General features: G+C 39.2%; 10 protein-coding genes across 11 annotated transcripts in view; 1 reads left to right on the top strand and 9 right to left on the bottom strand.

Annotated features, from left to right (window-relative positions):
- Positions 1 to 24,861, bottom strand: part of LOC143459218 (E3 ubiquitin-protein ligase RNF123-like) — a 42,838-nt gene that overhangs the window by 1,565 nt on the left and 16,412 nt on the right. For both annotated transcript variants that reach the window (XM_076956262.1, XM_076956263.1), the window contains exons 26-34: positions 24,705 to 24,798; positions 24,446 to 24,521; positions 24,175 to 24,314; positions 23,472 to 23,690; positions 23,224 to 23,299; positions 22,927 to 23,011; positions 921 to 1,102; positions 656 to 747; positions 294 to 382 (exon numbers count right to left, since the gene is read on the bottom strand). In XM_076956262.1, the coding sequence (XP_076812377.1) occupies positions 294 to 382; positions 656 to 747; positions 921 to 1,102; positions 22,927 to 23,011; positions 23,224 to 23,299; positions 23,472 to 23,690; positions 24,175 to 24,314; positions 24,446 to 24,521; positions 24,705 to 24,798 (1,053 nt within the window). The remainder of the gene's footprint in view (positions 1 to 293; positions 383 to 655; positions 748 to 920; positions 1,103 to 22,926; positions 23,012 to 23,223; positions 23,300 to 23,471; positions 23,691 to 24,174; positions 24,315 to 24,445; positions 24,522 to 24,704; positions 24,799 to 24,861) is intronic.
- Positions 1,769 to 3,698, top strand: LOC143459229 (uncharacterized). The gene is made up of 3 exons (XM_076956274.1): positions 1,769 to 2,153; positions 2,432 to 2,560; positions 2,874 to 3,698. The coding sequence occupies exons 2-3, from the start codon at positions 2,502 to 2,504 to the stop codon at positions 3,187 to 3,189; spliced, it is 375 nt and encodes a 124-aa protein (XP_076812389.1). The 5' UTR covers positions 1,769 to 2,153; positions 2,432 to 2,501; the 3' UTR covers positions 3,190 to 3,698.
- LOC143459227 (microsomal glutathione S-transferase 1-like) lies at positions 5,300 to 6,188 on the bottom strand. Its single transcript, XM_076956272.1, has 3 exons — positions 5,867 to 6,188; positions 5,656 to 5,766; positions 5,300 to 5,577 (listed from the first exon to the last, which is right to left on the bottom strand). The coding sequence occupies exons 1-3, from the start codon at positions 6,074 to 6,076 to the stop codon at positions 5,437 to 5,439; spliced, it is 462 nt and encodes a 153-aa protein (XP_076812387.1). The 5' UTR covers positions 6,077 to 6,188; the 3' UTR covers positions 5,300 to 5,436.
- Positions 6,857 to 7,917, bottom strand: LOC143459228 (microsomal glutathione S-transferase 1-like). Its single transcript, XM_076956273.1, has 3 exons — positions 7,471 to 7,917; positions 7,165 to 7,275; positions 6,857 to 7,093 (listed from the first exon to the last, which is right to left on the bottom strand). The coding sequence occupies exons 1-3, from the start codon at positions 7,618 to 7,620 to the stop codon at positions 6,956 to 6,958; spliced, it is 399 nt and encodes a 132-aa protein (XP_076812388.1). The 5' UTR covers positions 7,621 to 7,917; the 3' UTR covers positions 6,857 to 6,955.
- On the bottom strand, positions 8,563 to 11,350 carry LOC143459222 (microsomal glutathione S-transferase 1-like). The gene is made up of 3 exons (XM_076956268.1): positions 9,121 to 11,350; positions 8,949 to 9,059; positions 8,563 to 8,789 (listed from the first exon to the last, which is right to left on the bottom strand). The coding sequence occupies exons 1-3, from the start codon at positions 9,337 to 9,339 to the stop codon at positions 8,652 to 8,654; spliced, it is 468 nt and encodes a 155-aa protein (XP_076812383.1). The 5' UTR covers positions 9,340 to 11,350; the 3' UTR covers positions 8,563 to 8,651.
- LOC143459225 (microsomal glutathione S-transferase 1-like) lies at positions 11,494 to 12,280 on the bottom strand. Its single transcript, XM_076956271.1, has 3 exons — positions 12,065 to 12,280; positions 11,876 to 11,986; positions 11,494 to 11,800 (listed from the first exon to the last, which is right to left on the bottom strand). The coding sequence occupies exons 1-3, from the start codon at positions 12,278 to 12,280 to the stop codon at positions 11,663 to 11,665; spliced, it is 465 nt and encodes a 154-aa protein (XP_076812386.1). The 3' UTR covers positions 11,494 to 11,662.
- Positions 14,776 to 15,698, bottom strand: LOC143459220 (microsomal glutathione S-transferase 1-like). The gene is made up of 4 exons (XM_076956265.1): positions 15,564 to 15,698; positions 15,198 to 15,476; positions 15,002 to 15,112; positions 14,776 to 14,925 (listed from the first exon to the last, which is right to left on the bottom strand). Exons 2-4 carry the CDS (start codon positions 15,411 to 15,413, stop codon positions 14,779 to 14,781), a joined length of 474 nt encoding a protein of 157 aa, XP_076812380.1. The 5' UTR covers positions 15,414 to 15,476; positions 15,564 to 15,698; the 3' UTR covers positions 14,776 to 14,778.
- LOC143459221 (microsomal glutathione S-transferase 1-like) lies at positions 15,769 to 17,164 on the bottom strand. The gene is made up of 3 exons (XM_076956266.1): positions 16,374 to 17,164; positions 16,176 to 16,286; positions 15,769 to 16,091 (listed from the first exon to the last, which is right to left on the bottom strand). The coding sequence occupies exons 1-3, from the start codon at positions 16,590 to 16,592 to the stop codon at positions 15,954 to 15,956; spliced, it is 468 nt and encodes a 155-aa protein (XP_076812381.1). The 5' UTR covers positions 16,593 to 17,164; the 3' UTR covers positions 15,769 to 15,953.
- Positions 18,099 to 19,382, bottom strand: LOC143459223 (microsomal glutathione S-transferase 1-like). The gene is made up of 3 exons (XM_076956269.1): positions 18,759 to 19,382; positions 18,561 to 18,671; positions 18,099 to 18,476 (listed from the first exon to the last, which is right to left on the bottom strand). The coding sequence occupies exons 1-3, from the start codon at positions 18,975 to 18,977 to the stop codon at positions 18,339 to 18,341; spliced, it is 468 nt and encodes a 155-aa protein (XP_076812384.1). The 5' UTR covers positions 18,978 to 19,382; the 3' UTR covers positions 18,099 to 18,338.
- On the bottom strand, positions 19,457 to 21,313 carry LOC143459224 (microsomal glutathione S-transferase 1-like). The gene is made up of 3 exons (XM_076956270.1): positions 19,955 to 21,313; positions 19,769 to 19,879; positions 19,457 to 19,680 (listed from the first exon to the last, which is right to left on the bottom strand). The coding sequence occupies exons 1-3, from the start codon at positions 20,168 to 20,170 to the stop codon at positions 19,543 to 19,545; spliced, it is 465 nt and encodes a 154-aa protein (XP_076812385.1). The 5' UTR covers positions 20,171 to 21,313; the 3' UTR covers positions 19,457 to 19,542.

Raw genomic sequence — 24,861 nt, 5'->3', positions numbered from 1 at the left:
ATTATGCGCGTGTACACCTAACTTATATGATTTTGATATGCGGGGGCAGATATACTGTCCATTATTCTGTAAATAGTTGTGCGATTATTATCATAAAGATTCTCGCGGCTACGTTGTAATTTCCTAAACTGTTGTACTCGTTTAGGTTTTACGTTTCAGTTGGCTTCATAAAGCACAAAATGTAAACTCGACCCTGTCAAGAATGTTACGCAATATGAAAAAACGATTGAGAACAATTCATCAGTTTTCTGCAACAAACGCCTTGGCTCTAAACAGCCAAAGATTTAACCCACCTGCAAGACGTGTGCCGGCACGGATAAAACTCAACCGACACTTCATTAGCATAACATATTGTGCAAAGTGTTTCTTCGTCCATCGCTTGCTGTGAATTCAAATACGATCGTTATTGATCATTCCCGGGAGTTCAATGAATGTTAAAGGAAACTCACAGACGTAATTAATTTCCAATAGCATTTTGGTGGAATTTTTAATATCCACCAAACAATAAAAGTTAATTAATTTTCGAAAAGTATATAAAGAAGCTTCTACTGCACGGTGAGTATGACTATTTCAGCAAAATGTATTTTGTATATTAATTTACTATCAGGAAAACCCCAAATGTTCTTAATTACAGTTATTAGAGCTGTTGCAATACCTCCGTTTTCTCTGAAGCTATCCGTACTGCTTCGCGTAAATGACGTATGGTCTGACGTAAATTGATGACTTCTTCGTCCATCACTTCTTCGTCTGTTACGTCATAATTTATACATTTGTCGTTAAGAACGCATATTTTAAGAAAAGTGCATTATCAAGTAAGAGCAACATAAACCAAGTTCGGTTCATATAAAAGAGTTAATCGAAGTCGGATGAACAAATCATATCATTGGGAATACTTTACAAAAGCAACCAATATTACTCACAGTCTTCCAGAGACACAAATCTTCTGTCCTTCGACCGCTGGTACGGCATCGTCGGACCACGTGGAGGGCTTGCATCGGTCATGTGACCACTTTCCGAATCACCGCCCATATTGAGAAGAAACTCGACGTGTTTGATGCTGAATCCGGGATCAAATAGGATCACGTCGGTGGCTCTCTTGCTCCTGTGAGAGATCGGGAAAAATGAGCAGTGTTGGAGGCATTTATCGCGTTTACTTTTGCGGGAGCGTTGGTGTAAAATATTCATGAAGGTAAACAGAAGAAAAACTGCAACATGTTTTCGACATTAGCTGCAGATGATTAAAGCAAATAGGGTAAAGTTTGTCATCTTTTATTTAAGAACTTAAATAATTTAAAGCGGTAGGAACGAGGTAGCAAACTAGTTTACTACTGTACAGTATATGAACAAGCAGTCTACTTCGATATCGCCTTAGCTCTTTGGCCAAATGCGTGTACGACGGCGAATGAAAAAAGCTGCATAAAGCATATACAGTTCGAAAACCTGATATAAAATTCAGTAAAATGCAGACCAGATGCTTTTATAAAAAAGTGAATCATGTTCAAAAATATTTCATGTAGATCGATAGAAAGTCGGTCACAGCTCGCCCAAAGCGACTAAATATAATAGAACGACCCGGGTGAAATGGATACTGGAACAAAGATTTTATCTATTGTTTAAATTTCTTCCGCAATATGGATAAATTGGGTGATGGGCGAATCTAAACCACCATGCTACAGGCTTGCAACTGCTATAAGCAACGGCTTATAAATGTTTAAATCCGATCATGGGGAACAAAGGGAAATGTATTACGAATCATAAAGCACGGGCAGTCATCTATATCCAGAATTACAGACAGATTGGTGCAGATAAAAGTCAATGTTGTCAGAAGCTCCTCGGCATTGAAAACATATTAGTAGCAGCTTGGTTCTAAACATAAGAGCAGAGCTCTAAGAAACAAGCGTGGAACATGTTCAGCTAATAGCAAATGCTTCTAACGTCAGGGTTGTGTGGCGAACATGACCGCTTCTGTAGAAGGCCGTGTTAAAAAGAAATTAAGACGATGATAACAAGATATTTAATTCCCTTTGGACCGTTTAGCCCAGAACAATGGCCAAGTGCTAGTTGCAATATTTAATTATAAGAAATAACCTAATGGTGTTTAGCCGCGGCATTGAAGCTCTCTAGAAGAACCTTATATGAAGGACGCTTTTCTGGTACTTAAGATAACTTAAAACACTGTTTCCACGTTATATTTTACTGTGTAATGATACGTAATGGATGCGTAACGAAGGGAACTAATTTATATAATGACAGGTTACAAAAGAGTTTGAACCAAATTTAGCAAAACTGATGTTGCTAATTTAAAAGTGACATAGATCTAACAGGGTGTTGAAGTAAGAATGTAAAAAATTGCGTAGAAAAGTTACACGTATAGGGTCAGAAGTGACGTAAGAAGAACAGTATAACCGCTTTGTATCAATGTTTTTTTTAGCGAAATCGAGGCACAACAAGAATCTGACAAGCATTTCCGCATCAAACGTCTTTGTTTAATCAACGAAATTATGACGTTATCTCAAGTTATTGATGATGAAGTTGACAGCTTGGTTGATTGGAATGGCGGGTAAGACATCGAATGTCAAAACTCGACAAGCGTGAAACCAATATACTGCTTCAACAAGTCACCTTATAACTGAAGTGTGTTTCATCACATCAATGGGATGCCCTGCTTTTGCGGTGGCTAGCACTTGCACTGTTTAATTGCAGCAAAACCACATCGAAAAACGGTGTAATCTTGACATGATAAAGGTATTTAAACGTTGCAGCAGGCGTTGTCTATTCAAAGAGCCGGGCTTTAAAGCAAATGATACTGGAGTAAGAATCCGGCTGAATCCACCATTTAGCAGAATATCTAATCCGCTCTTATCCTTGTGCAGGTCTACAACTTCAACGATTGAATCCATTTTACGGACCACGACGGTTCATGACCATTTCGAAGACTTTGACTTTCATCCTGGTTGGACGACTTTGGTATCATGCGCCGGATTTCTGCTCCTCTTGCTCCTGTACTTGATCCTGGAGAAAATGACCGGAAGCTACTGTCCGAGGGAGGAAGTGACCGCCGAAAGGGGGAAGTTGACGAAACAAGTTTTAATGGTTCAAAGCGCGCATTATTCTAAAAGGGATAGCGCGGGCGGAAGGCCCAAGACTTCGATAATAACTCAGCCGAAACACTTTACGGAAACAGTGTGAGGATCAGTGCACCAACGTCGAAAGAACAATTCATAAACGGAAGAGCATGTCAATAAATGAGGTTGGGACACTGTAAATGTGGACGGTGAAGTATAGACACTTGTAACTGAAGACAAGTGAAAAAATACATTCTATTCAAGCTCTGGAAATCTTTGCAGACAAACTTTCGAAGCTAATAATTTAATAGTTTAGTTGGAGCGAGCGTTATCTATATTCAACATTACGGATAATTAACCGTTTGACCAATGCGTCAATTATAAATTTATCATAATGGAAAGGACGAAGAAGACGAACCACGCTGCATCTCACGCAGTTTTGTATTAAAAATGCGAAACTATCCGACATTGTACCCCTGCTGTGATAAACTGATACGGCTTACGGAGGAAAGCCAGGACACTGCTTGCATATCTGATTAATTTTTAATTTCCTTCCTAAGGCGAAATTGCACGTAAGATGTTATTACAACAATTAAACAAAACACAAACAATAGCGGAAGCAGTAATTGATGACTTTCGGGTCATTGTTTAGCCAGGCTATAACAGAGCATACAGTGGTGTGCTAATTCCGGTAACTTAGTCCATTGCCGAGTCTATGTCGACCGCGTTCATTAAACTACATTTATAGAGGACATGCTCGTTGGTAGCGAGTAGGCCTACATGATGCGTTACTGCAGTAGACTACATGCCCGCATATGTAAGTCCAAAAACATGTTGCTCTTATATGAAAGAACACTACTTATTGAATATTCTGGTAAAATAGTTTTGAAAAATAGTTCTTGGTTAGGTAATTATTAGGGCAACCAGTTTTTTGACCTAAAAAGTTTAAATTTTGACCTTAAAATTTGCAAATTTTGACCTTATTTTGACCTAAAAGTTTACATTTTGACCTTATTTTGACCTAAAAAGTTTAAATTTTGACCTTATTTTGAAAAACGCTATACTGATAGTCTCTACACTGTCTACAGCAACTTTCTAATCTAAAACTGTATTAAAAATTGACAAAACCCTTTTCTAGTGTTGACTTTTTTTCGTTTCTGCGTATCAAGATTGACAACTTGCAGTTTCAAATGCAATGCCTTCACATCGTGACGTCACCAGACGCGCTGAAAGGCCTTCCCTCTCTTTGTGGCTTGGGTTCTAAGTATAATTTGGGGCACTGGAATTGTTTGCGGTACAAGAAAAGAGAAAAACGGAAGAATAATATTACAAAATGGTTACAAAATTACAAGTTTAATAGATTTTGACCTAAAAAGAAGACCTAAAGAAACAATTTGACCGTATTTTGACCTAACGTAACATTTTGACTTTATTTGACCTAATAACTTCTATACCACACGTCGTACAAAGCTGAAATTTGTATTGTGCTTGTTTGATAGCATTCTGAGCAGGTTAAAAAAAATTGACCATATTGACTTTTGGTTGCCCTAGTAATTATAAACAAATGAAAATTGTAAAATTGGCCTCAATTGTGACGTTAGATCAAGGCTCTTTATATGTCATAGATTAGTCTATCTTCATCTATCTCACAATAAAGGCCAAAACTGAGACTTTTTGCGATTTTCTGTTGCCGATAACTACCTAACCACGATTATTTTTCAAAAATACTTTACCAGAACGTTCAGTTAAAAGAGTTCGTTCATATAAGATCAACTTGGTTTTGGACTTGTCCCTCACTTTAAGCTTGTATAATTCAGGCAAACAGACAGCGCGTTTAAACTTAGAGGAGTTATTTTCGTACGCACACAACTTTAACACAATGCCATGGCTTATACAGGACTGCGAAAATAAATGAGGAAAATGATTCTTCATGGGGCATTAATGTAACTTTCACATTCGGTGAAGACCTTTAACTTATTGAAATTTACAGTAAATGTAACGCACGTTTAAATCTTGCTTCGGGCTTTTAAAGGTGGTCTGTAACGTAACTGAAGCTGACAATAACCTCTATTCGAAGTTTAACTGAGCGAATTCTTCGTAGCGAAGTCATGCACGATTGCCGACATCCATTGAAGTGGAATTTCTGCATCACTAGCAGGTTTCCATGCATAAACGAACACCATTTCATCACGTTGTTATAAAAACGCATTCGTGAGAAAACTTTCAAACAAACATCTGGATAAACTGGTTATGTATTTCGTAGAATCGATAATGTCGTGGTTTTGACAATGTATTCGTCATACAATTAGTAAAGGCGCTCCAGTAAAAAGAGATAATGTACATATCAAATGGCATGAAAGCTGGCCACAGGTCACATTATAACTGTAGAGAGAATTGTAAACGCCATCGATGCCGTAGCAACCCAGCCAGTAGCACAGAGCAAGAACCTTGAAGGCTGCGGTATCGGTATCAGGTAGGCTATTGTGTGGCCAAACCTGGCGCCGGCAAATACCTGAGGAACAGTCAGTTAAGTATAAATTGGGTGTGGTAAATGACATCAACTGACAATGTGTCTGATGATAATACTCGCCTTGAAATGCAGTGTAGCTGTATCCACACTAGGGTTGGTTAGCAAGTATAGAATTCCGATAAGAACAAAGGCGAAAACGTTTTCAATATCGTTCAAATGTGCTCGGCGAACCTGCAAACGCCCAACCGCGTCAGTATTGTAGTGTACACAGTTACTGCGTCCCATGCAATCAAACAAGAATTCGAATTGAAGTGGGAAAAGGAAAACTAACCCGTTCGATGTTAGGGTGGTGTGCTGTGGACGGTTTTCCTTTCGCTTGAGTGCTGCTGCCGAAAGCCGAGACATCTTCTTCGTTGATGAAAGTTTTTGTAGTAACTCGGTAGAATGCCGTTATTGCGGACATGAGCATCACCTTTAACACGACTAGAGTCGCATACAAAGCGAAAGAAGCTACAACTTCATTCTTTAGACTAAATTCCATACTAAACTTCGTTTGCTGACTGGCTATACAATCCTTATATGACACTTGATACCAAGACTATAATAGACTGACAACTGACGATTAGCTTTCGTCCTGTTTTTCGCAATGCCTTGGGCCAGCACAAGTTGTTAAAATACAAACACCCTTCTTTTTTCTTGTCTTAAGTAATGTAAGCAAACGTTGATGGTGCGTGAAACATATTTTGCCAAGTCACGTCAGGCTGAGCCATGTTAGGATTGAAACCGTCATTATTTCCGGAGAAAAATTAACTTTCGAAGACATCGTTTTTCATTCAGTAGCCTTCACTTAAGGTAACTTACTGAAATCAGCCTTTTGTATCTCTCCTTTCCCAACATAAAAGTCTATATTTAACACGAAGCCACGTGACTAAGTTACTGTGAAATAATCACTTACTAGAATATATTTCTTCAACGGAACGAAAAAACGGTTTAACTTGGTCACAAGCACGAGTTATGCAACTCAAGATTACTTTTTGACATGTCACCATTACAGTATAAATTAGTTATCGCGACTATCGATTCTAATACACAGCAAAGTTTTAGCTGACCTAAATAGCATTTTTCCATCAGTGTCATAGCTAAACAACCTAACCACAAACGTAAAACTGCTTAGTACAGATAACGGCGAACTTTTGCTACAGACTAATGTTATTGCATGTTGCACAACGTCCGGTATTCTCAGTATCTGCGAAACTTACTTTTGCTAGAACTTGTTTCAGCACCCTCGAAATAACTGAACGTTACCGTATAAAAGAGATCGTTACAAGAAAGTCTAGGTAATTTTACACACAATATTCGATGAAGATATAAACATAAAAATCAAAGAACAGACACGACATGCAAATAGTTCCTGACAAGGTTAAAGCACTGCGCGAATAGTTTGTGCCAGCATGGAGAAACATGTAGACAACCCAACCACAAACGATATGAATCGGTGCGGCTGACGGTTGCTGCTGACGTAGATGTAGGAATGTGCGATGCGGGAAGCCAAAAAAACCTTGGTACACAAAGACAATCAAAACTGGTACCAATACAGTCTTCTCAAAATTTCCGAACAAAATTACTTACCCTGAAGTGCCAGAGAGCAACTGTAGGGTTGGGATTAGTAGCAACGTACAATAAACCCAACACGACAAAAGGCACCACGTTTTCAACGTCGTTTGAATGTGCACCACGAACCTAAAGCAGGATTCAGATATTTAACCTTTAACTTGCATATGCGGCAAGCCAAACGTGTGTCGTTGATGTTGGCAGTTGCCGTCACAATAATGACCGGGATGTTCCTAATTACGATTACTGCATGGAAAAGAGTACGTACAATAACGTACAAATAACCCTATTACAGTAGACGGAGTACAAACTCAATACACTTGCCCGATCGACTTGCGGATTGACGTAAGAACGATATTTCTTCCGGTAGTAACCAGTCAATGGAGCCATCAAGAAAGTCTTGCCTAATGCCAAGCTGCCGTACAGCACAAGGCTTGAAAAGGATTCGTTGTCAAGAGTAAACGGACTAGACATCGTGTTATAAACGACTAATTCTATCTACAAAACTGAGTAACTATAAATCTTCTAATTATTATCTGTATTCTACAACAGGACAAAGTAAATGAACATAACTACGCAAAGAGCTAGTATTCATAATAACTGCATTTCATCTCTGGCTTCACAAGTTCGCTGACGGTTATGACAAGAACAGACATGGCTTTGCACATGACTGAGAAGGCTAATGAACGTAAACCAAATCCTCTCTGCAGATGACTGCACGCGACTCTACCACGAGACGCCACTGTTGTGTTTTCAGCGATTCTACAACAGCTTATACCCAAATAAAACACAGTGGGCTACGCTGCCTTTAAAAATTGATAAACCTATAGAGTGACCTATGCCCTATATCATGAACAATTCTAAAAAGACCCAAGGGCATAGAAACACTGTAACAAGACGCTTCATATACAACTGCCTTTTGGTCGCAAAAACAACAGGCAAAATGCTTTTGCACGCTACTTGGCAACATCGCAACCGGGTTGCTTTAAACACTGTTCTTTTTCAGTGCTAGCATACAATAACAAGGCGGGAGTTTCACAACACGACAGACTACGGGAACATCGTTATACAGTGGATGCAAAAAGCGTGGTAAGTGAGATACATACAGGAGACGATAAGACTCGCTTATTTCTCACAATGCGGAAGTGGCGACGCGCATTCGTAGAGCGGCTGACTGCATAACAAAATACTGTATTGTAAGAATGGGGTCGATGTTTGAATGGATGTGTGAATATAATGCATATTCGCAAAAAGCGTCTGCATGGCAAAGACAAACTGGTATTCCAGAAAGCATAAATAGTTCAGCAGGTAAAACTTCAGGGCTGCACAATCGTATCACATCCTATCCCAAAGGCTGCAAAACCTGGTTCGATATCTTTTTCATTATAAGAAGGTCGACTGAAAATAGCCACAACCTCGACTAATTCAATTTTATTGATAAATAAACAACCATTAGTATAGTCAGTAATCTACTACACATAAAGGTTGTACACAACAAAGCAACATCAGTATACAGCCCTAATCATCTGATACGCCATTGACATAGTGACGGCAAGGCCTGTGAGAAAAGCGACTCCTCTGAACGGCTGTGGCACACTATTCACGTATATTAGAGAATGGAAGGCCCGGGCGGCGAAGAAAATCTAGAAAACATGATAAACAGAACAAAAAATATGACAGTGCATAACCCCGGTGGTATCTGCTAAATATCAGGCTGACCAGAAGTTTGTGGTTAAAATAGTGGAATACTGTGTTCGGCAAGAAAAACTGAAAACCTCCAACGTAATCCATTTTTTACTTACCCTGAAGTGCCAGAGAGCTGTAGCTGCAGGCGGATTGATACCCACGTACAGCAAAGCCATCACGACAAATGGCACAACGTTTTCAAGATCATTGAGATGGGCACGTCGTACCTAACGCATAAACTTTTACGTATGAATAAGGTCATCTTGACGACCATGAATTAGCGTTTACCCTTTCAACTTGCGGGTGGGACGCGGCCATCATTGCTTTCTGCTTAGCTGGGTCGTTTGGCGCGAACATAACCGCGTCTTCTCTACTCCAAACTGAGAGATGTTTCGTTCTGTAGTAGCTTGTCCATATAGCCATCAGCAATGTCTTGATCAGCACCAGTGTACCGTAAAATATAAGGGCGGAAAAGACTTCGTTTTCCAAGGTGTAGAGATTAGACATATTTAGAAATCCGAGCGACGTTATCTGCTAAGACAACGGCTTGTCGCGCAAATGTACTTGTATGACTGAGAAGAGTATTCAGTAAAAGAGCTAAAACTTCTTAATTTGCCTGAGCAAACGCTGCACACAGCTAGACTTTACTAAAGACCTTGCGGACCTGTATGTCTTCTCTCCGATCTTGTAGCAGAGGATGAAGCCCAGCAAATTATTGCACATTCAAAGGTTTCCCCGTTAAAATGTAACAAATAGCAAATATTTACGGAACCACCATACCGCCGGGCGCTAAACAAACGTAACCGGTGAAGTTATTTAAACAACAGCCCTGAAAGTTGTTCGAATTTCGATGCAAACGTCGCATCAAGATCGCATTTGATATAGACGACAGTGCAGTGTGCACCGACTAGCAGAAATACTCACTATACTGTTTTGTGTATTCACAGATCATTCACCAAAAACAGTACGGATGGATATGATAATTGATCAATGAATTTAGCTAAGAAATAGTTTTACACACATGCTGCTCAAAGTAATGTACGAATAACTAATATAATCATGGAAAACGAAATGGTCAAGCCAACAACGAAGCAAGTTCACCGAGCTGGTTGTGAAATGACAGTCACGTCGGAATGAGAAAAACGGACCGCAAGAAACATCCAAATTCGTCAAAGCTGGTTAAAGAGTCTTTCAAAAAATTCGGCGTTGGCAAAAGCATTTCGAATCAAGCGGAAAAACGAGGTTAGAACCGACATTAGGAACTTCTTCATCAGCAAAAGTGTACCGTGCAAAAAATTTGCAGCAAACACTTCGTTTTTAGGATCGTATGGGAACGTCATTTTGAGGCAATATTTTAACAAGCATTGACCACCCAGGTACAAATTTAATTGCAACAAACCGTAGGTGCATCCAATAATACTATTGGCATCTTAAAGTCTTTTGCTCACATTCATAACCAAAGAGCTTGCTAGAATTGTAACACCATTGCGGCAATCAAGCGTGACAGCTAAATTTAACAGCTCAATATCAAAGAGCGAAACATAAACAGAAATACAACAACGTTTTAAGAGTCCGTGAGACGAGACTAAGCAACTCAGCCAGAAAATGTTAACTGTACTGACATATCGACGCATTGGACAATATACCTTCAGGCAATAATGAAGCAAACCAATCTGCTCAAACTGCAATGATTCTTGTCACGTGCTTTTCAAACATTATCTTGCACGACTAAAACGTAAATTGGACCAATCGCCTACTCTTTGCAATGAAAGACCAGCTGTACACAAGACAGTATAGTACACAATTTCACATTTTTGGCATACTAATACTACAATAGCTTTATTGCCAATTAATTATTATTGCCATTACACCACGGGTATTCCTTTGTAATGCAACTGATCGCAATTTTTTCATTAGTTTTTTTGGCTTACAGTTTTTTGATCAACAGGGAACATTCTGGTAAACTATTTTTGAAAAATAATTCGTGGTTAGGTAGTTATTGGCAACAGAAAATCGCAAGAATTCATAGTTTTTGGCCTTCATTGTGACGTAGATCAAGACTCTTGCTGTGTCATAGATTAGTCAAGGTGCTTGACAACATGCTACTGCTGCTGCTGCTGCTGCTGCTGCTGCTGCTGCTGCTGCTTTCCTTGCACGATAGTCAACTGAGGTCAGAAACGTAGGTTATATCGGAGTTTATCCTACGTCCGATTAGTCGTCATGTGAAGAAGTTAGCAACGTGAAGCATTGTAACTGAAGAAATTACAATTGTTTTGAACATAAAAAATCTGGTAGTCCAATCATTTGCGTTCGTGAATCCTTCGGCTGCCCTTTAAACCGGTGTCGTACTGGTTGCCGTGGTTGGGCTATAAGCTGTCAGCTAGCAAGCTATTGGTAGTTCAAGCAATCTGTACAGCTGTAACAGATATATACGTGATCTACAGTAGGGATAGCTAAATTTAAGAATTTACAAATGTAGTCTGTGATTACGTATGACATCACAAGAGCTTTCATCTACGTCACGATTGAGGCCAATTTTACGATTTTCATTTGATTATAAAATCCTAAACCAAGAACTATTTTACAAGAATATTCAATAAGTAGTGTACCGTATTGAAACAAAATCTGAGGTGAGCTATGAATCCAAAACCACGCTTCAACTCAGTGTACATCAGTTTGTATTTGTTTAAAAAATAAAACAAAATTTTTGGGCCGTGTTTTAACTAAACTCTATCTGCAATTACAAAATCTTGCCCAAAAGCGATTTGATTATAAATTACTTAAAAATAAAAATTCCTAGTTACGACTGGGCAAAAACCAAAGTTTTCAGTTAACAAACGGCGCGTATAGTACGATAAGCCATTGACAATGTTGTGAACAACCCGGCCCAGAAAGTAAGCATTCGAGATGGCTGACGGACTCCGTTCACGTAAACAAGGGAGTGTAGAACACGTGCAGCAAGGAAGACCTGAAGAAAAGGTTAACAACAGTCGGATGCTAAAAATTACGGTATCAAAGGTGAACGAGAAATTTGAAGTTTTACCCGGAAGTGCCAGAGTGCTGTGGTAGGGTCAGGATCAGTACCCACATAAAGCAAACCCGACAGCACAAAAGGTACAACGTTTTCAAGGTCGTTCAGATGGGCACGACGTACCTGGTAGGGAACATGATTTAGTGAAGAACCTGATATCGAAAAGCACCGTCATCTTAAAGACCACGATTTAGTACTTGCCCTCTCGACTTGGTCGTCCTTTCTCAAGGATTCCTTTTGCTTGTCTTTGTCCTTTCCAGCAAACATTTTTGCGTCTTCCAGATTAGCAAAGGCGCGGTTTTTAACCCGAAAATAGCCCGTCCATTCCGACATGACAGCGGTTTTGACCAATGCCAATGAGCCGTAAAATACGAGCCCAGAGAAGGCCTTATTTTGCAAAGTAAACGGGGAAGACATGGAAGTATCCTAAGCTAGTTCTGCAGGGTACAAAAACTGAAAATTGCCTTCTGTGAGTTAGTTTTGAATTATCGCTTGAACAAAAGTCGATACTGTATTCAACTTCGAATTCATCCCATATTTAAGGATTAGTTATTAACGCTTCAAATGGAAAGAAGCGAAACTGATTTCATTAGATCGACTGAGGTATCTGACAACATTACACGTTTTGAAAAAGCACCACGAAAGCAGAACGCCTTATAGCTGTTTATCAAACAATACACATATAAAATGCTCCATATAAAACAAACAACTTTGATGAATTAAAGTATAAGTAATTGCGTCCAAAGCGCAATGCGACCGGTGACCGGCTCGTAAACCTTTTCTATCGCAACCTGCAAAGATTGAATCTCAACTGGGTGAAGATTAAATTTCTTTCCGTATTACAACTATGATGACGTCACATAGTCAATCATAAATCTGTGATTTATTAACAAAATGGAGAGAGTCAGCGACGCTGTGGCAAATATTTGTCCAACTGAAAGAGAGCCTAGAAACGTTGAATATGAAACTATAGCAAAACATTTGAAAACGTGACAGTAGTGAACTGTCTGTATACACATGTCCGCTTACAGACGTGCCATGGGTATGAAAGACAGTTGAAAGAAAACTATAAACGCTGCCGAAACTTTATGTACAAAACCACAACTTTTTTAGAAAATAGTTTTCGCCACTGCAAAGGAAATCTATAAGAGCCAAAAATAAATAAAAATAAAAAATAAAATAATCACATGGCGACTGTCGGCGAACACCTGGTATTGACTGAATCACTATTTTTGAGAAAAATTTTCTTGTCAATCACGGTCCATTACAATTGCATATTGCAAAGATTTACTTTAGTTTATTTTACGATATATCTCCATGCTAGAGAAAAAATGTGCGAAGTGACCAAAGATGAGAAAAGAATCCATCAACAGACAAAGAACGTAGTCTTAATGGCAAGTGATGTTAAAATTTTCAATGCCATCCCCTACCTCGGACCGGACACGTTCCGTTATAAAATCTTCATCGAGTGAGAAATATTCACGCTCGGTAGGATGACGCAGCTCAATTCTTGACCATTTCGCTGTTCAGTAATGAGATAATGTCATATAAACTGAAACTCTAAGTTGAAGTCATTGTCTGATGTCAGATGATATGATGTCTGATGATATATGGCAGGGCTACTCAACTATTTTTATCAAAGGTCCAGTTACAAAAGTTCAAAGTTTGCTTAGGTCCGTTATAACTTTCATGAAATAATTTACAGTCATACAAATGTATTAAAAGACGATATATAAAATAATAAAATTCTCTGGATGGGTATTAATTTATTTTTAAAATATTAAATTCTCTGGATTTTTTTTTATACAACACATGAAATACGGTATATACAAAATCCGGTAAAGCGGTATTAGCAAAAGCAATAAGCGAAATTTATTTATTGTTCTGTTAGTCACAGCTAGTGGGAGAATTGGTATTTCTTATTTCTTGCTAGTTCTTTAAATCTTGGTTCTAAAGTAGTGAGAGCGAGTCGAAGGCAATGGTGAAAGTTTTCATTGGTCATACAGATGCGAAATTTATTCTTTATGAAGTTCATGTTTGAAAACGCTGACTCGCAGCTGTGCATTGTGACGTCAACAAGGCTTGTTTGATTTGTTTGAAATTGTGCTATTGTCTGCTGTTTTTTTGTTTTTGCAAATCAACGATAATGGATTTGGTTTTGTTAAAAAACTGGTGTCCTTTATGAAATCACAGATATCATTGTGACTTCATAAAGCTTCTTTATGGTTTGCAATTAGCTCCTTGCTGATGATAGGCTTTACCCAGAAACAGCGCTGTCGAATGCTACATCTCCTTAGTGGTTTTGTATTAAACTTGTATAAACATCGTTTTATCAACAAAACATGGCGCAAAACGCCGGCTGCCCCGATTGACAAACGACCTATTAACAAAAACCGCTAGAAGACTAGTTTAAGCTACCACTTACACACTCGCTGATTAATTGAATAAGCAGGAATAACAAAACTAATGATGAACGATTTCATTTGCGTAAATACTGAGACAGATAAGGTTCGGATTCAACACTGAAAAGGTCCGCATTCGGACCGCGGTCCGCCAGTTGAGTAGCCCTGATATATGGTGTCATATTTCTGATGATGCAATAGCTAGGAAACGACAACGTCATAACTTCATCGTGCAGGATCATTAAGTAAACCACTGTACCAAAAATTAACATCAGAAAAAGGTCGCCCGTATGATACCGATAATTGCAGCAGTTTTGCTTTGTCATTCGGTTCAACTTTGACCTACTCCTTTATCTGTCAAAGACAGCACCATTTTGAAGACGTTTGTGCGTGTAACTTATTTATTTCAAATTGCAAAAAAAGCGTTAACACAAAAGATGGCTGTACATAAGTCCTAAACAAGTACAAAAGTTTAGGCGGTTGTCAACACAGTGGATGTTGGATGCCAAGTTTTCAACACAGTGCGTGGACGGTTTCAAAAGCCATCGAACGAAAGGCCAAGAGGCCGATTGCGAACCCGATACCACGCAGTGGTAACCACGGTTGGCGCAGTGCGTTCACGTATGCGATGGAATGCAAAACGCGAGCAACAAGAAATATCTATTGCAACAAAGACAGTCTTTAGTTACTCAATAACAGCGTAATCTGTGAGCAAAGTATTTCAACTAATATTTACCCATAAGTGCCAGAGCCCTATGGCAGGGTCAGGGTTGGTGCCCACATAAAGCAAACCCAACAATACGAAAGGTATCACATTTTCAAGGTCGTTCAAATGAGCACGACGTACCTGCATATGACGTAATATTTATGACGCAACGCAACAATTACTTCATGCAAAAGGTGGTTATAAAGAACCTATTGTGGGTGCTTGCCCTCTCCACATCCTGGTTGGGTTGCAAAAGCGCTTTCTGCTTGTCCGGGTCATTCGGGGCCATCATCTTGGCGTCTTCCAGACTGGGTACAGACTCGTTTCGAAATCGGAAGTAGGCTGTCCACATAGACATCATCGTGGTCTTGATCAGAGCCAGCGCACCGTAAAAGACGAGACCGGTGACAAGGTCATTTTCGAGGGTGTATGGACTGGACATTTCGATTTGTGGACAACTTCAAAAACAATACGAGATTCCTGTTCTTCTTCAGAACTTTTCTGACTAAAAAGTAACGAATGCAGAACCGCGTTAGCAAACCGAGTCTTATATGAACCTAGCTGTTGAAACGTCACGCAGGCAATATCATACCAGAAATTCCAGGAATGACTAAGCAGTATGTATGTTTTGTATGATGGAACCAGCACAAAAATTAAGTCAAGCGTGGTGACGTTGTGCTCCACATGTCTAAGAAACACTTGTGACATGTGCTGACTTACTGTAAATAATACTGAAGCATGACTCTCTGGCAGTAACATGACGTACATTCTGTTAATATGAATTGTTATAAACGTCCGGTAGCTTTTGCTGTTTATTGGATTTGTTACAAAGGTACGTTTTCGATGTGGCATGTTTTAACATAGGGAGCTAAACTTTGATTAAATTCGACAGAGACGTTTTAAAATGTTCGAACTACTAATTTCTTGTTTATTAATTAGATTAGACCATCAAAGGCGTTAAAGCCCCAAGTTGCAGAAAACATTAAACGATAGACAGTAGAGTGGATATAGCCAATATCCAGCAAGTTACGTATCCGGCCGCGAAAGTGAGCCCACGAAAGGGTTGACCAATCCCATTCAAATACACCAGCATGTGAAGAAATCTGCTGACCGTGTATACCTATGAACGAAAAGTAACACTTTTTGCATAGCTCCACACGTTTAATGTGTTCGTGTTTTTGCAAAATAATGGCCGAATTCTTACCCTGAAATACCAGATAGCCATTGCGTATGGCGGATCTGTAGCAATGTACAACAGTGATAAGAAAATGAACAAATAAATGTTCTCCATATCATTGCGATGACATCTACGCACCTACAACATAACACCAAGATCAAGATAAACTAAGCATCTTGTTCAACTCAGAAACCGAATTGAGCGGAAAATATATTCACGTCATACCCGTTCCACGTTCTCATTGGGCAATAGAGATTTCTTCCTTGCTTCTGGATTGGTGCCGGCTCTGGACGTGTCCTCTGGCGAGTGAAACGCTTTGTGGATCTGACGTTTTGTGGTGGTCAGTACGGTCATTAGTAGCATTTTCATCAAAAGCAAAACGGTGTAAAACACGAAACCAGCAAAGACATTGTTTTCCAAAGTATAAAGATGGCTGGTCATCATGATATTAGCAAAACATTAAGCCTCTACACCTTTGAAATTTCAGAAAACTTTTGCAAGTTTTGTAAATTTCCACTCATGTTTATCCAAGAATAAGTAGCTAACCAACCTGACCTTCAATGAATAATCACAAAACACAAACCAACTGAACTGGGACCACTCACTACCTCAACCAAGCTTATAAGTTATAAAGTTAAAACTATCTCGTGGATGCACAAACCAGTAATAATCTAGGTTAAAGGTCACGCAAGTAAAAAAGAGAAAAGATTTAATAGCCGCCGGTAAGACCACCGAAAAACAGGGACTGCAAAATAACCATAAATTCCGCATACCCTATTGATTACTTAGGGACAGATCTTTTGAATCATGACTATCTAATCAAGTTTAAATAACTTAGTACTCTGTCTATTACTACAGAAATGATTCACATTCAGCAATTAGAACTTATCTCTGACCATTTACACTTACTTCCACAACAATATTCAAACGATTAAACTTGTAATTTTATTACATCATGATTAACGCCAATTCCATAATTCTTCTAATCGAAAGCACTTGATGTTGGATGCCAAGTTTTCAACACAGTGCGTGGACGGTTTGAAAAGCCATCGAACCAAAGGCCAAGAGGCCGATTCCGAACCCGATACCACGCAGAGGTTGGCGCAGTGCGTTCACATATGCGATGGAATGCAAAACGCGAGCAACAAGAAATATCTATTGCAATAAAGACAGTCTTTAGTTACTCAATAACAGCGTAATCTGTGAGCAAAGTATTTCAACTAATATTTACCCTGAAGTGCCAAAGCTCTAAGGCAGGGTCAGGGTTGGTGCCCACACAAAGCAAACCCAACAACACGAAAGGTATCACGTTTTCAAGGTCGTTCAAATGAGCACGACGTACCTGCACGCGACGTAATATTTATGACGCAACGCAACAATTACTTCATGCAAAAGGTGGTTATAAAGAACCTATTGTGGGTGCTTGCCCTCTCCACATCCTGGTTGTGTTGCAAAAGCGCTTTCTGCTTGTCCGGGTCATTCGGGGCCATCATCTTAGCGTCTTCCAGAGTCCAGACTAGCTACGAACTCGTTTCGGATTCGGAAGTAGGCTATCCACATAAACATCATCGCGGTCTTGATCAGCGCCAGCGAACCGTAAAAGACGAGATCGGTGACAAGGTCATTTTCGAGGGTGTATGGACTGGACATTTCGATTTGTGGACAACTTCAAAAACAATACGAGATTCCTGTTCTTCTTCACAACTTTTCTGACTTAAAAGTAACGAATGCAGAACCGCGTTAGCTAACCGAGTCTTATATGAACCTAGCTGTTGAAACGTCACGCAGGCAATATCATACCAGAAATTCCAGGAATGACTAAGCAGTATGTATGTTTTGTATGACGAAACCAGCACAAAAATTAAGTCAAGCGTGGTGACGTTGTGCTCCACATGTCTAAGAAACACTTGCGACATGTGCTAACTTACTGTAATTAATACTGAAGCATAACTCTCTGGCAGTAACATGACGTACATTCAGTTAATGTGAATTGTTATAAATGTCCGGTAGCTTTTGTTGTTTATTGGATTTGTTACAAAGGTACGTTTTCGATGTGGCATGTTTTAACATAGTGAGCTAAACTTCGATTAAATTCCACAAAGACATTTTAAAATGTTCGAACTACTAATTTCTTGTTTATTAATTAGATTAGACCATCAAAGGCGTTAAAGCCCCAAGTTGCAGAAAACATTAAACGATAGACAGTAGAGTGGATATAGCCAATATCCAGCAAGTTACGTATCCGGCCGCGAAAGTGAGCCCACGAAAAGGTTGACGAATTCCATTCAAATACACCAGCATGTGAAGAAATCTGCTGACCGTGTATACCTATGAACGAAAAGTAACACTTTTTGCATAGCTCCACACGTTTAATGTGTTCGTGTTTTTGCAAAATAATGGCCGAATTCTTACCCTGAAATACCAGATAGCCATTGCGTATGGCGGATCTGTAGCAATGTACAACAGTGATAAGAAAATGAACAAATAAATGTTCTCCATATCATTGCGATGACATCTACGCACCTACAACATAACACCAAGATCAAGATAAACTAAGCATCTTGTTCAACTCAGCAACCGAATTGAGCGGAAAATATATTCACGTCATACCCGTTCCACGTTCTCATTGGGCAATAGAGATTTCTTCCTTGCTTCTGGATTGGTGCCGGCTCTGGACGTGTCCTCTGGCGAGTGAAACGCTTTGTGGATCTGACGTTTTGTGGTGGTCAGTACGGTCATTAGTAGCATTTTCATCAAAAGCAAAACGGTGTAAAACACGAAACCAGCAAAGACATTGTTTTCCAAAGTATAAAGATGGCTGGCCATCATGATATTAGCAAAACATTAAACCTCTACACCTTTGAAGTTTCAGAAAACTTTTGCAAGTTTTGTAAATTTCCACTCACGTTTATCCAACCAACCTGACCTTCCATGAATAATCACAAAACACAAACCAACTGAACTCGGACCACTCACTACCTCAACCAAGCTTATAAAGTTAAAACTATCTCCTGGATGCACAAACCAGTAATAATCTAGGTCAAAGGTCACGCAAGTAAAAAAGTGAAAAGAATTAATGTACCCAAATAGCCGCCGGTAAGAACACCGAAAAACAGGGACTGCAAAATAATCATAAATTCCGCATACCCTATAGACATCAAATTACTTAGCGACAGATCTTTTGAACCATGACTAATCAAGTTCAAATAACTTACTACTCTGTCTATTACTAAAGAAATGATTCACATTCAGCAATTAGAACTTATCTCTGACCATTTACACTTACTACCACAACAATATTCAAACGATTAAACTTGTAATTTTATTACATCATGATTAACGCCAATTCCATAATTTTTCTAATCGAAAGCACTTGATGTTGGATGCCAAGTATTCAACACAGTGCGTGGACGGTTTGAAAAGCCATCGAACCAAAGGCCAAGAGGCCGATTCCGAACCCGATACCACGCAGAGGTTGGCGCAGTGCGTTCACATATGCGATGGAATGCAAAACGCGAGCAGCAAGAAATATCTATTGCAACAAAGAGTCTTGAGTAATACAAAAAGCAACAAACCCAATTAGTACGGTCTGTTAGTAAGATGTTTCAGCTATTATTTACCCTGAAGTGCCAAAGTGCTGTGGTAGGATCGGGGTTGGTGCCCACAAAAAGCAAACCCAACAGCACGAAAGGTATCACGTTTTCAAGGTCGTTCAGATGAGCACGACGTACCTGCATGCGACGTAATATTTATGAGGTGAAGTAAAAGCAACATCAGACAATGGAGTTTGGGCGTTCACTGCTTACCCTCTCCACATCCTGGTTGGGTTGCAAAAGCACTTTCTGCTTGTCCGGGTCATTCGGGGCCATCATCTTAGCGTCTTCCAGACTGGGTACGGACTCGTTTCGGATTCGGAAGAAGGCTGTCAACATAGACATCATCACGGTCTTGATCAGCGCCAGCGAGCCGTAAAAGATGAGACCGGCAAAAACCTCATTTTGGAGAGTGTATGGACTGGACATTTTAGACCTAGGATAAACTAGCTTTGCTGGGAAACAAAAGCATGCGATGATTTCCTTGCCTTCTCAAAAATTTTTGCTGGCTTAACAGTAACGAATTCAGATCGACAAACTAAACACGCCCTTTGCATACCCAACAGGCAAAATACAGTGTAGGTGATAACATGAGTGGAGAGAGTGTGATGGCAAACCAAGCTTTTTTCTGTTTTTGCCCAGAAACCGGAACGAAGGTCGTTTCACCTTCATCGAGTCCACCGTTCCGGTATGTTGTGTTCAGAAGCACAACTTGAAATGACGGCTTAGTCCATATTGAAAGCTAATAATTTTGTACGGTTTTCAAGTGTGTAACCGAAATTATATTCATTCTGTGTTCAGTACAAATATCTGCTAAACCCACTTTTCTTCAACAAGAGCTTACGTAGTTTGTACGGCAAATTTGATCTGGACGCGCCTTGGCAAGTGAATGAACTGTGTGCATATAATATCACCAAAACTTCTACATTTCAAGTTAAACGCGACATCACAAGACTACCAAACTATAGGACACGGTAAAGGAAGGAAGGTAGAGAAAAAATGGCTAACAAAACGGCAAGTTAAATAGCCAATCGTAAAGATAAGCTAAATAAATGGTTGAACGTTTCTATTCAAATTAACTAGTATAGACAGAAATCTACTGACTGTTTTTACTTATGAATGAAATCACGAATAGACACTCTGCCAATGAACTTTCACAAAGCCTTCGAATTCTTGTTGTTCTGTTCTTACTTTGAATAACAAATGGCCGTTACGTACGGCGGGTCTGTAAGAATGTAAAGCAGTGATGAGGTAATGAAGAAATATTTCTTTCCCTGTCATTGCTGTAAAATCCACCGCTAAAACCAAATAATTTTAACTTTGTTCAGTCTTGCAAATGACTTGTAATAATCATTAGCGGCAGTGGAGCATAAACTGAATGCACAGAAACTGAACTGAAACATACACTAAGCTTACAATGCTAGAGCTAAACTTGTCCAGTCGTTGTGCGTAACCACTGCGCTATACTCACTAAGTTCATACACATGAGCGCAAAACGCGTAGGAACAGTTCCTGTCAGTAAACATTGCGGCACACACACCAACCGCGAAATAACCAGCAAATCATTCCACAGCGTGCACACTACACGTCGTATAAATAAATATGGACGAGTTTCTCCGGCTCTTGACAAACTTGTTCAAACATACCGGTACTATTATTATGCCTTATGACTTCAACAAGTTGTAGTAGCGTTCTAAACAGCAAGAAAATCAGCTTCAAAATAAAGTGAATCCAAGATTCCGTGGAATATCACCTACCTTTATAGCCGATATCAGGAACGGTATGACTTGCTGGAATAGCTATAAGCTGTAACAACCTAACTTTAGCGATATTTGGGAACGCGAATTTGACCAAGAAATTCGGTTCATTATCCTATCCTATAGTAACAAGATGATGTTGAAAATAAGACTACACCTGTTCTCACGCTGGTGTAAAAATATCATACATGTTGGATAAATGCACATTGTAAAATGTGCATCCCCAACCTGATAGGTGATGTACAATGTAGTTGGCGGCAATAGCCTACCTAACCACAAAAGAATAAGAGTTCGTTATTTCTAGGCAATTCATGTGTACAACCGATAAAAATCAAGTCCGATTTAAGCTCAATTACATAATAACATCGATTCAAGTTTACCCCATTTAAGAGGGTCAAGCATATAACTGCACATAAATGCACAGATCCAGTCTGCCCTAAAAAATTGCTTTTGTAACTAATTGTATTGATTCAAGGCAAACGAGATAACGGAGTTCAACCTATCGTAACTGTTCAAAGAATAATCGTTGCCAAAAAGACAGCTTGGACAGTGAAACACACAGTTTTGTGAGAGTTGAACATGACTGCCAGATTGATCACGGAAAATAATTCAACCAATACAAAACCCAGCGCTGTAACCTAGTCCAAATAATGGCATAGCGTTAAAAAGTTACACGAACAAGTGCATCACTAATAATAATATCATCATCATTCTTAATTATTATCAAATTTGCAATATAACACCATTGAGAATTAGTGTGGATTAGGGACAATCAGCAGAACGTGATTTTCGCTCAACATTCCACAATTGGGAAGTGTTAAACTCTGCGGCCTGTGAGTGTGGCGTGGAGGAGCACACCGCAGCCACATCATATCGTACTCCTCCAGCTACGGAATACAAGATCTGCGCGCTCTAGATGACGACACAATCCAGTGACTGCTAGATTCCTGCCCGGACATTTAGTCCAGGTGGCCGATAAACATCAGCTCTAGCTATGATCAGCAAAGTGGTGTTGTCGGTTTCCAGTTGTATGTTATCAAATCGTCATAAACGGGGAAAAAATATTATGACGATTGACAATAAAATATATCAGTAGCGATCTTGTCACCCTCGTAATATCTAGTAACGGTTTTAAAAGCATTACGTGGATCTGAGTTTTCAACCATTTGCTTTATAATTTATACTTTCTCTGCCGACTATCATGCTACTTGGTCTCACATTGTTTTAAGAAACAAGCAAATCATTTCGTTATAATTTAACCATAATAATCAACCACCAACATACAATTCAAGAAATTATTAGCTTCTACATCTGTAATAATCCTCTGTTACTAACCAAACACTGAAACTATTTAAGTATTAATACCAAACTCTTAACCGATTTAACCAGCAGTAAGGTCATTAAATATAATCAGAAGTACAGACTTACCATTCCGAATCACTTTGCTCTAGTAAGTTCTGTAATATTCCAGCAGCCGCGGTCATTAAAGGGTAGTGCTGTAAACTACTCAAACCTGTGAATGTACAACATGTAAGGTATACGAGCTACTGTTATCATCCCGCACATCTTTACCAAAAGTTACGGGAAACTCAGCAAAGGGAATGCTTAAAAAAGACGAACCGGGTCATATATAACTCCTAGTTCCACAATGAACGACACAAGTACTAACCATAACTATAAGTAAAAAGTATTCGAAAACATTGCACTTATTATAAGTATATTCACCTGGTCGTTTGCCAGAAACAATTTTTTCGAAAACGTTTCCTTTCAAGGTGACCCGGCTTAAGATTTGGTTGGTGCACTACAAAGCAAAGAAAAAGTGTCATTTTGAAGCACACGTTTCAAAGCTTAACTCCCAAGTCTAATAAAATGCCTCTGACTTAAAAAAATTGGTATTTTCGGCAACATTCTTAAATTTTATTTTTTATACATATATTTTTATCAAAGTTAAACTATAAAATTTAAACCCAAACCTGGACTAGGCATATGGCCAGCGTCTCAGCAGTGTCCCGGTTAGGCCAGTCGAGGAAGACGGCCGGGGCGAGAGCGACAGTCAATTCCAGAACTCGCATCAAAGACACAGAAAGCTCAAAAAGCATGTCGACGATACGTAGCTGACGCAAAGCTTGTGCGTCAAGTGACGCAAGGAGACCACTTGCGTTGTAAGAACCACGTGAGTTCTGCTGCTGAACCTTGCGTTGAGAAATAATGAAATTAAATCGTCTCGCTAACGACGAAGTTAAGTAGACTTTGTCATTTAAGAAAAATATTGCTTTAAAAAGTATAGGATAGACATAACGCAACAATCTAATAGTTTAGCACAAGTTGTAACGTTTATTATTTGGGCTATTCGACACCCTATTAATTTCATGAAAGGTGTAAGATCAACACCGGAATTAATAAAATAGAAAGCATTGGAATTAGACCATCACCAAATAAGGAGATCAACATCGTAGTTAGTTAAGTATGGATGAAATACGAAAACTTATTACTTTAATGAAATTATTCAGCCATTTTCAGCTTATTCCATAAAAACATTACTTTGTCATTGATATGAAAATACGTTGTTTATTATTTAATTGTTTGTGGTAGCTTAATATAAATCACAAAAACATGAATAAATATGTTTTCGTGCAGCTTTAAACGACTTGAGACTAAAAGTCCATCTCTGGTTACCTCTTGTAACTGGCTGACAAATTCTGAAAAGCTCCAGTTGAGGTGTTCGAGAATGCTGTACACGAATTTTCCGGCTAGGACCGGTTCCTTGAGCAGAAGGTCACTTACATAGGATAAAAGTTTCTTCGGGACGTATGGATCTGCAATACGTGGAAAAATGAAAGCCAAAGATTTGTTAATACGAACAAATCTCAGGCAAAATGCAGCAGGCATTTTTTGAAACTGTGACCGCAGGCGATAAGGCAGATAATGAAATATAAAAGCAACTGACCGTGTTCCCGGTTGAGAAGATTCTTCACTTTGGCAACGTATGGAGGATGGTCGTATCTCATGGCGAAACCGCTTCCCTGGATGAATTAAATTAACTTATGCTACGTAACTGTGCAACTGCATGAAAGTGAAAGTTATTACCAGCCTATAGGATCATAATCTTTTACAGTGGTTTCAACGATTTCATGATTGCAAGGATAAACCTTATTCATATTCATTTCACAAAAATTAGAAGTAGTATGTATGTATGGCTGTCCTACCCTCCACAGCGTGGCAAGCAATCTATGTCCGACGCTGGTCCAAGGTTTGTCCTCGTCATAAGCATAAAGAAGGTTGCGAACGAATGTGTGTAAACTGCATGACAGGTGCGTTGGTTGTTAAAACAGATCACACAAAGTATTAGAAATAAGCCGTTAT

This window comes from Clavelina lepadiformis, chromosome 5 (genome assembly GCF_947623445.1).
Source record: "Clavelina lepadiformis chromosome 5, kaClaLepa1.1, whole genome shotgun sequence".
NCBI lineage: Eukaryota > Metazoa > Chordata > Ascidiacea > Aplousobranchia > Clavelinidae > Clavelina > Clavelina lepadiformis.
This window is presented reverse-complemented; position numbering and strand designations above follow the sequence as displayed.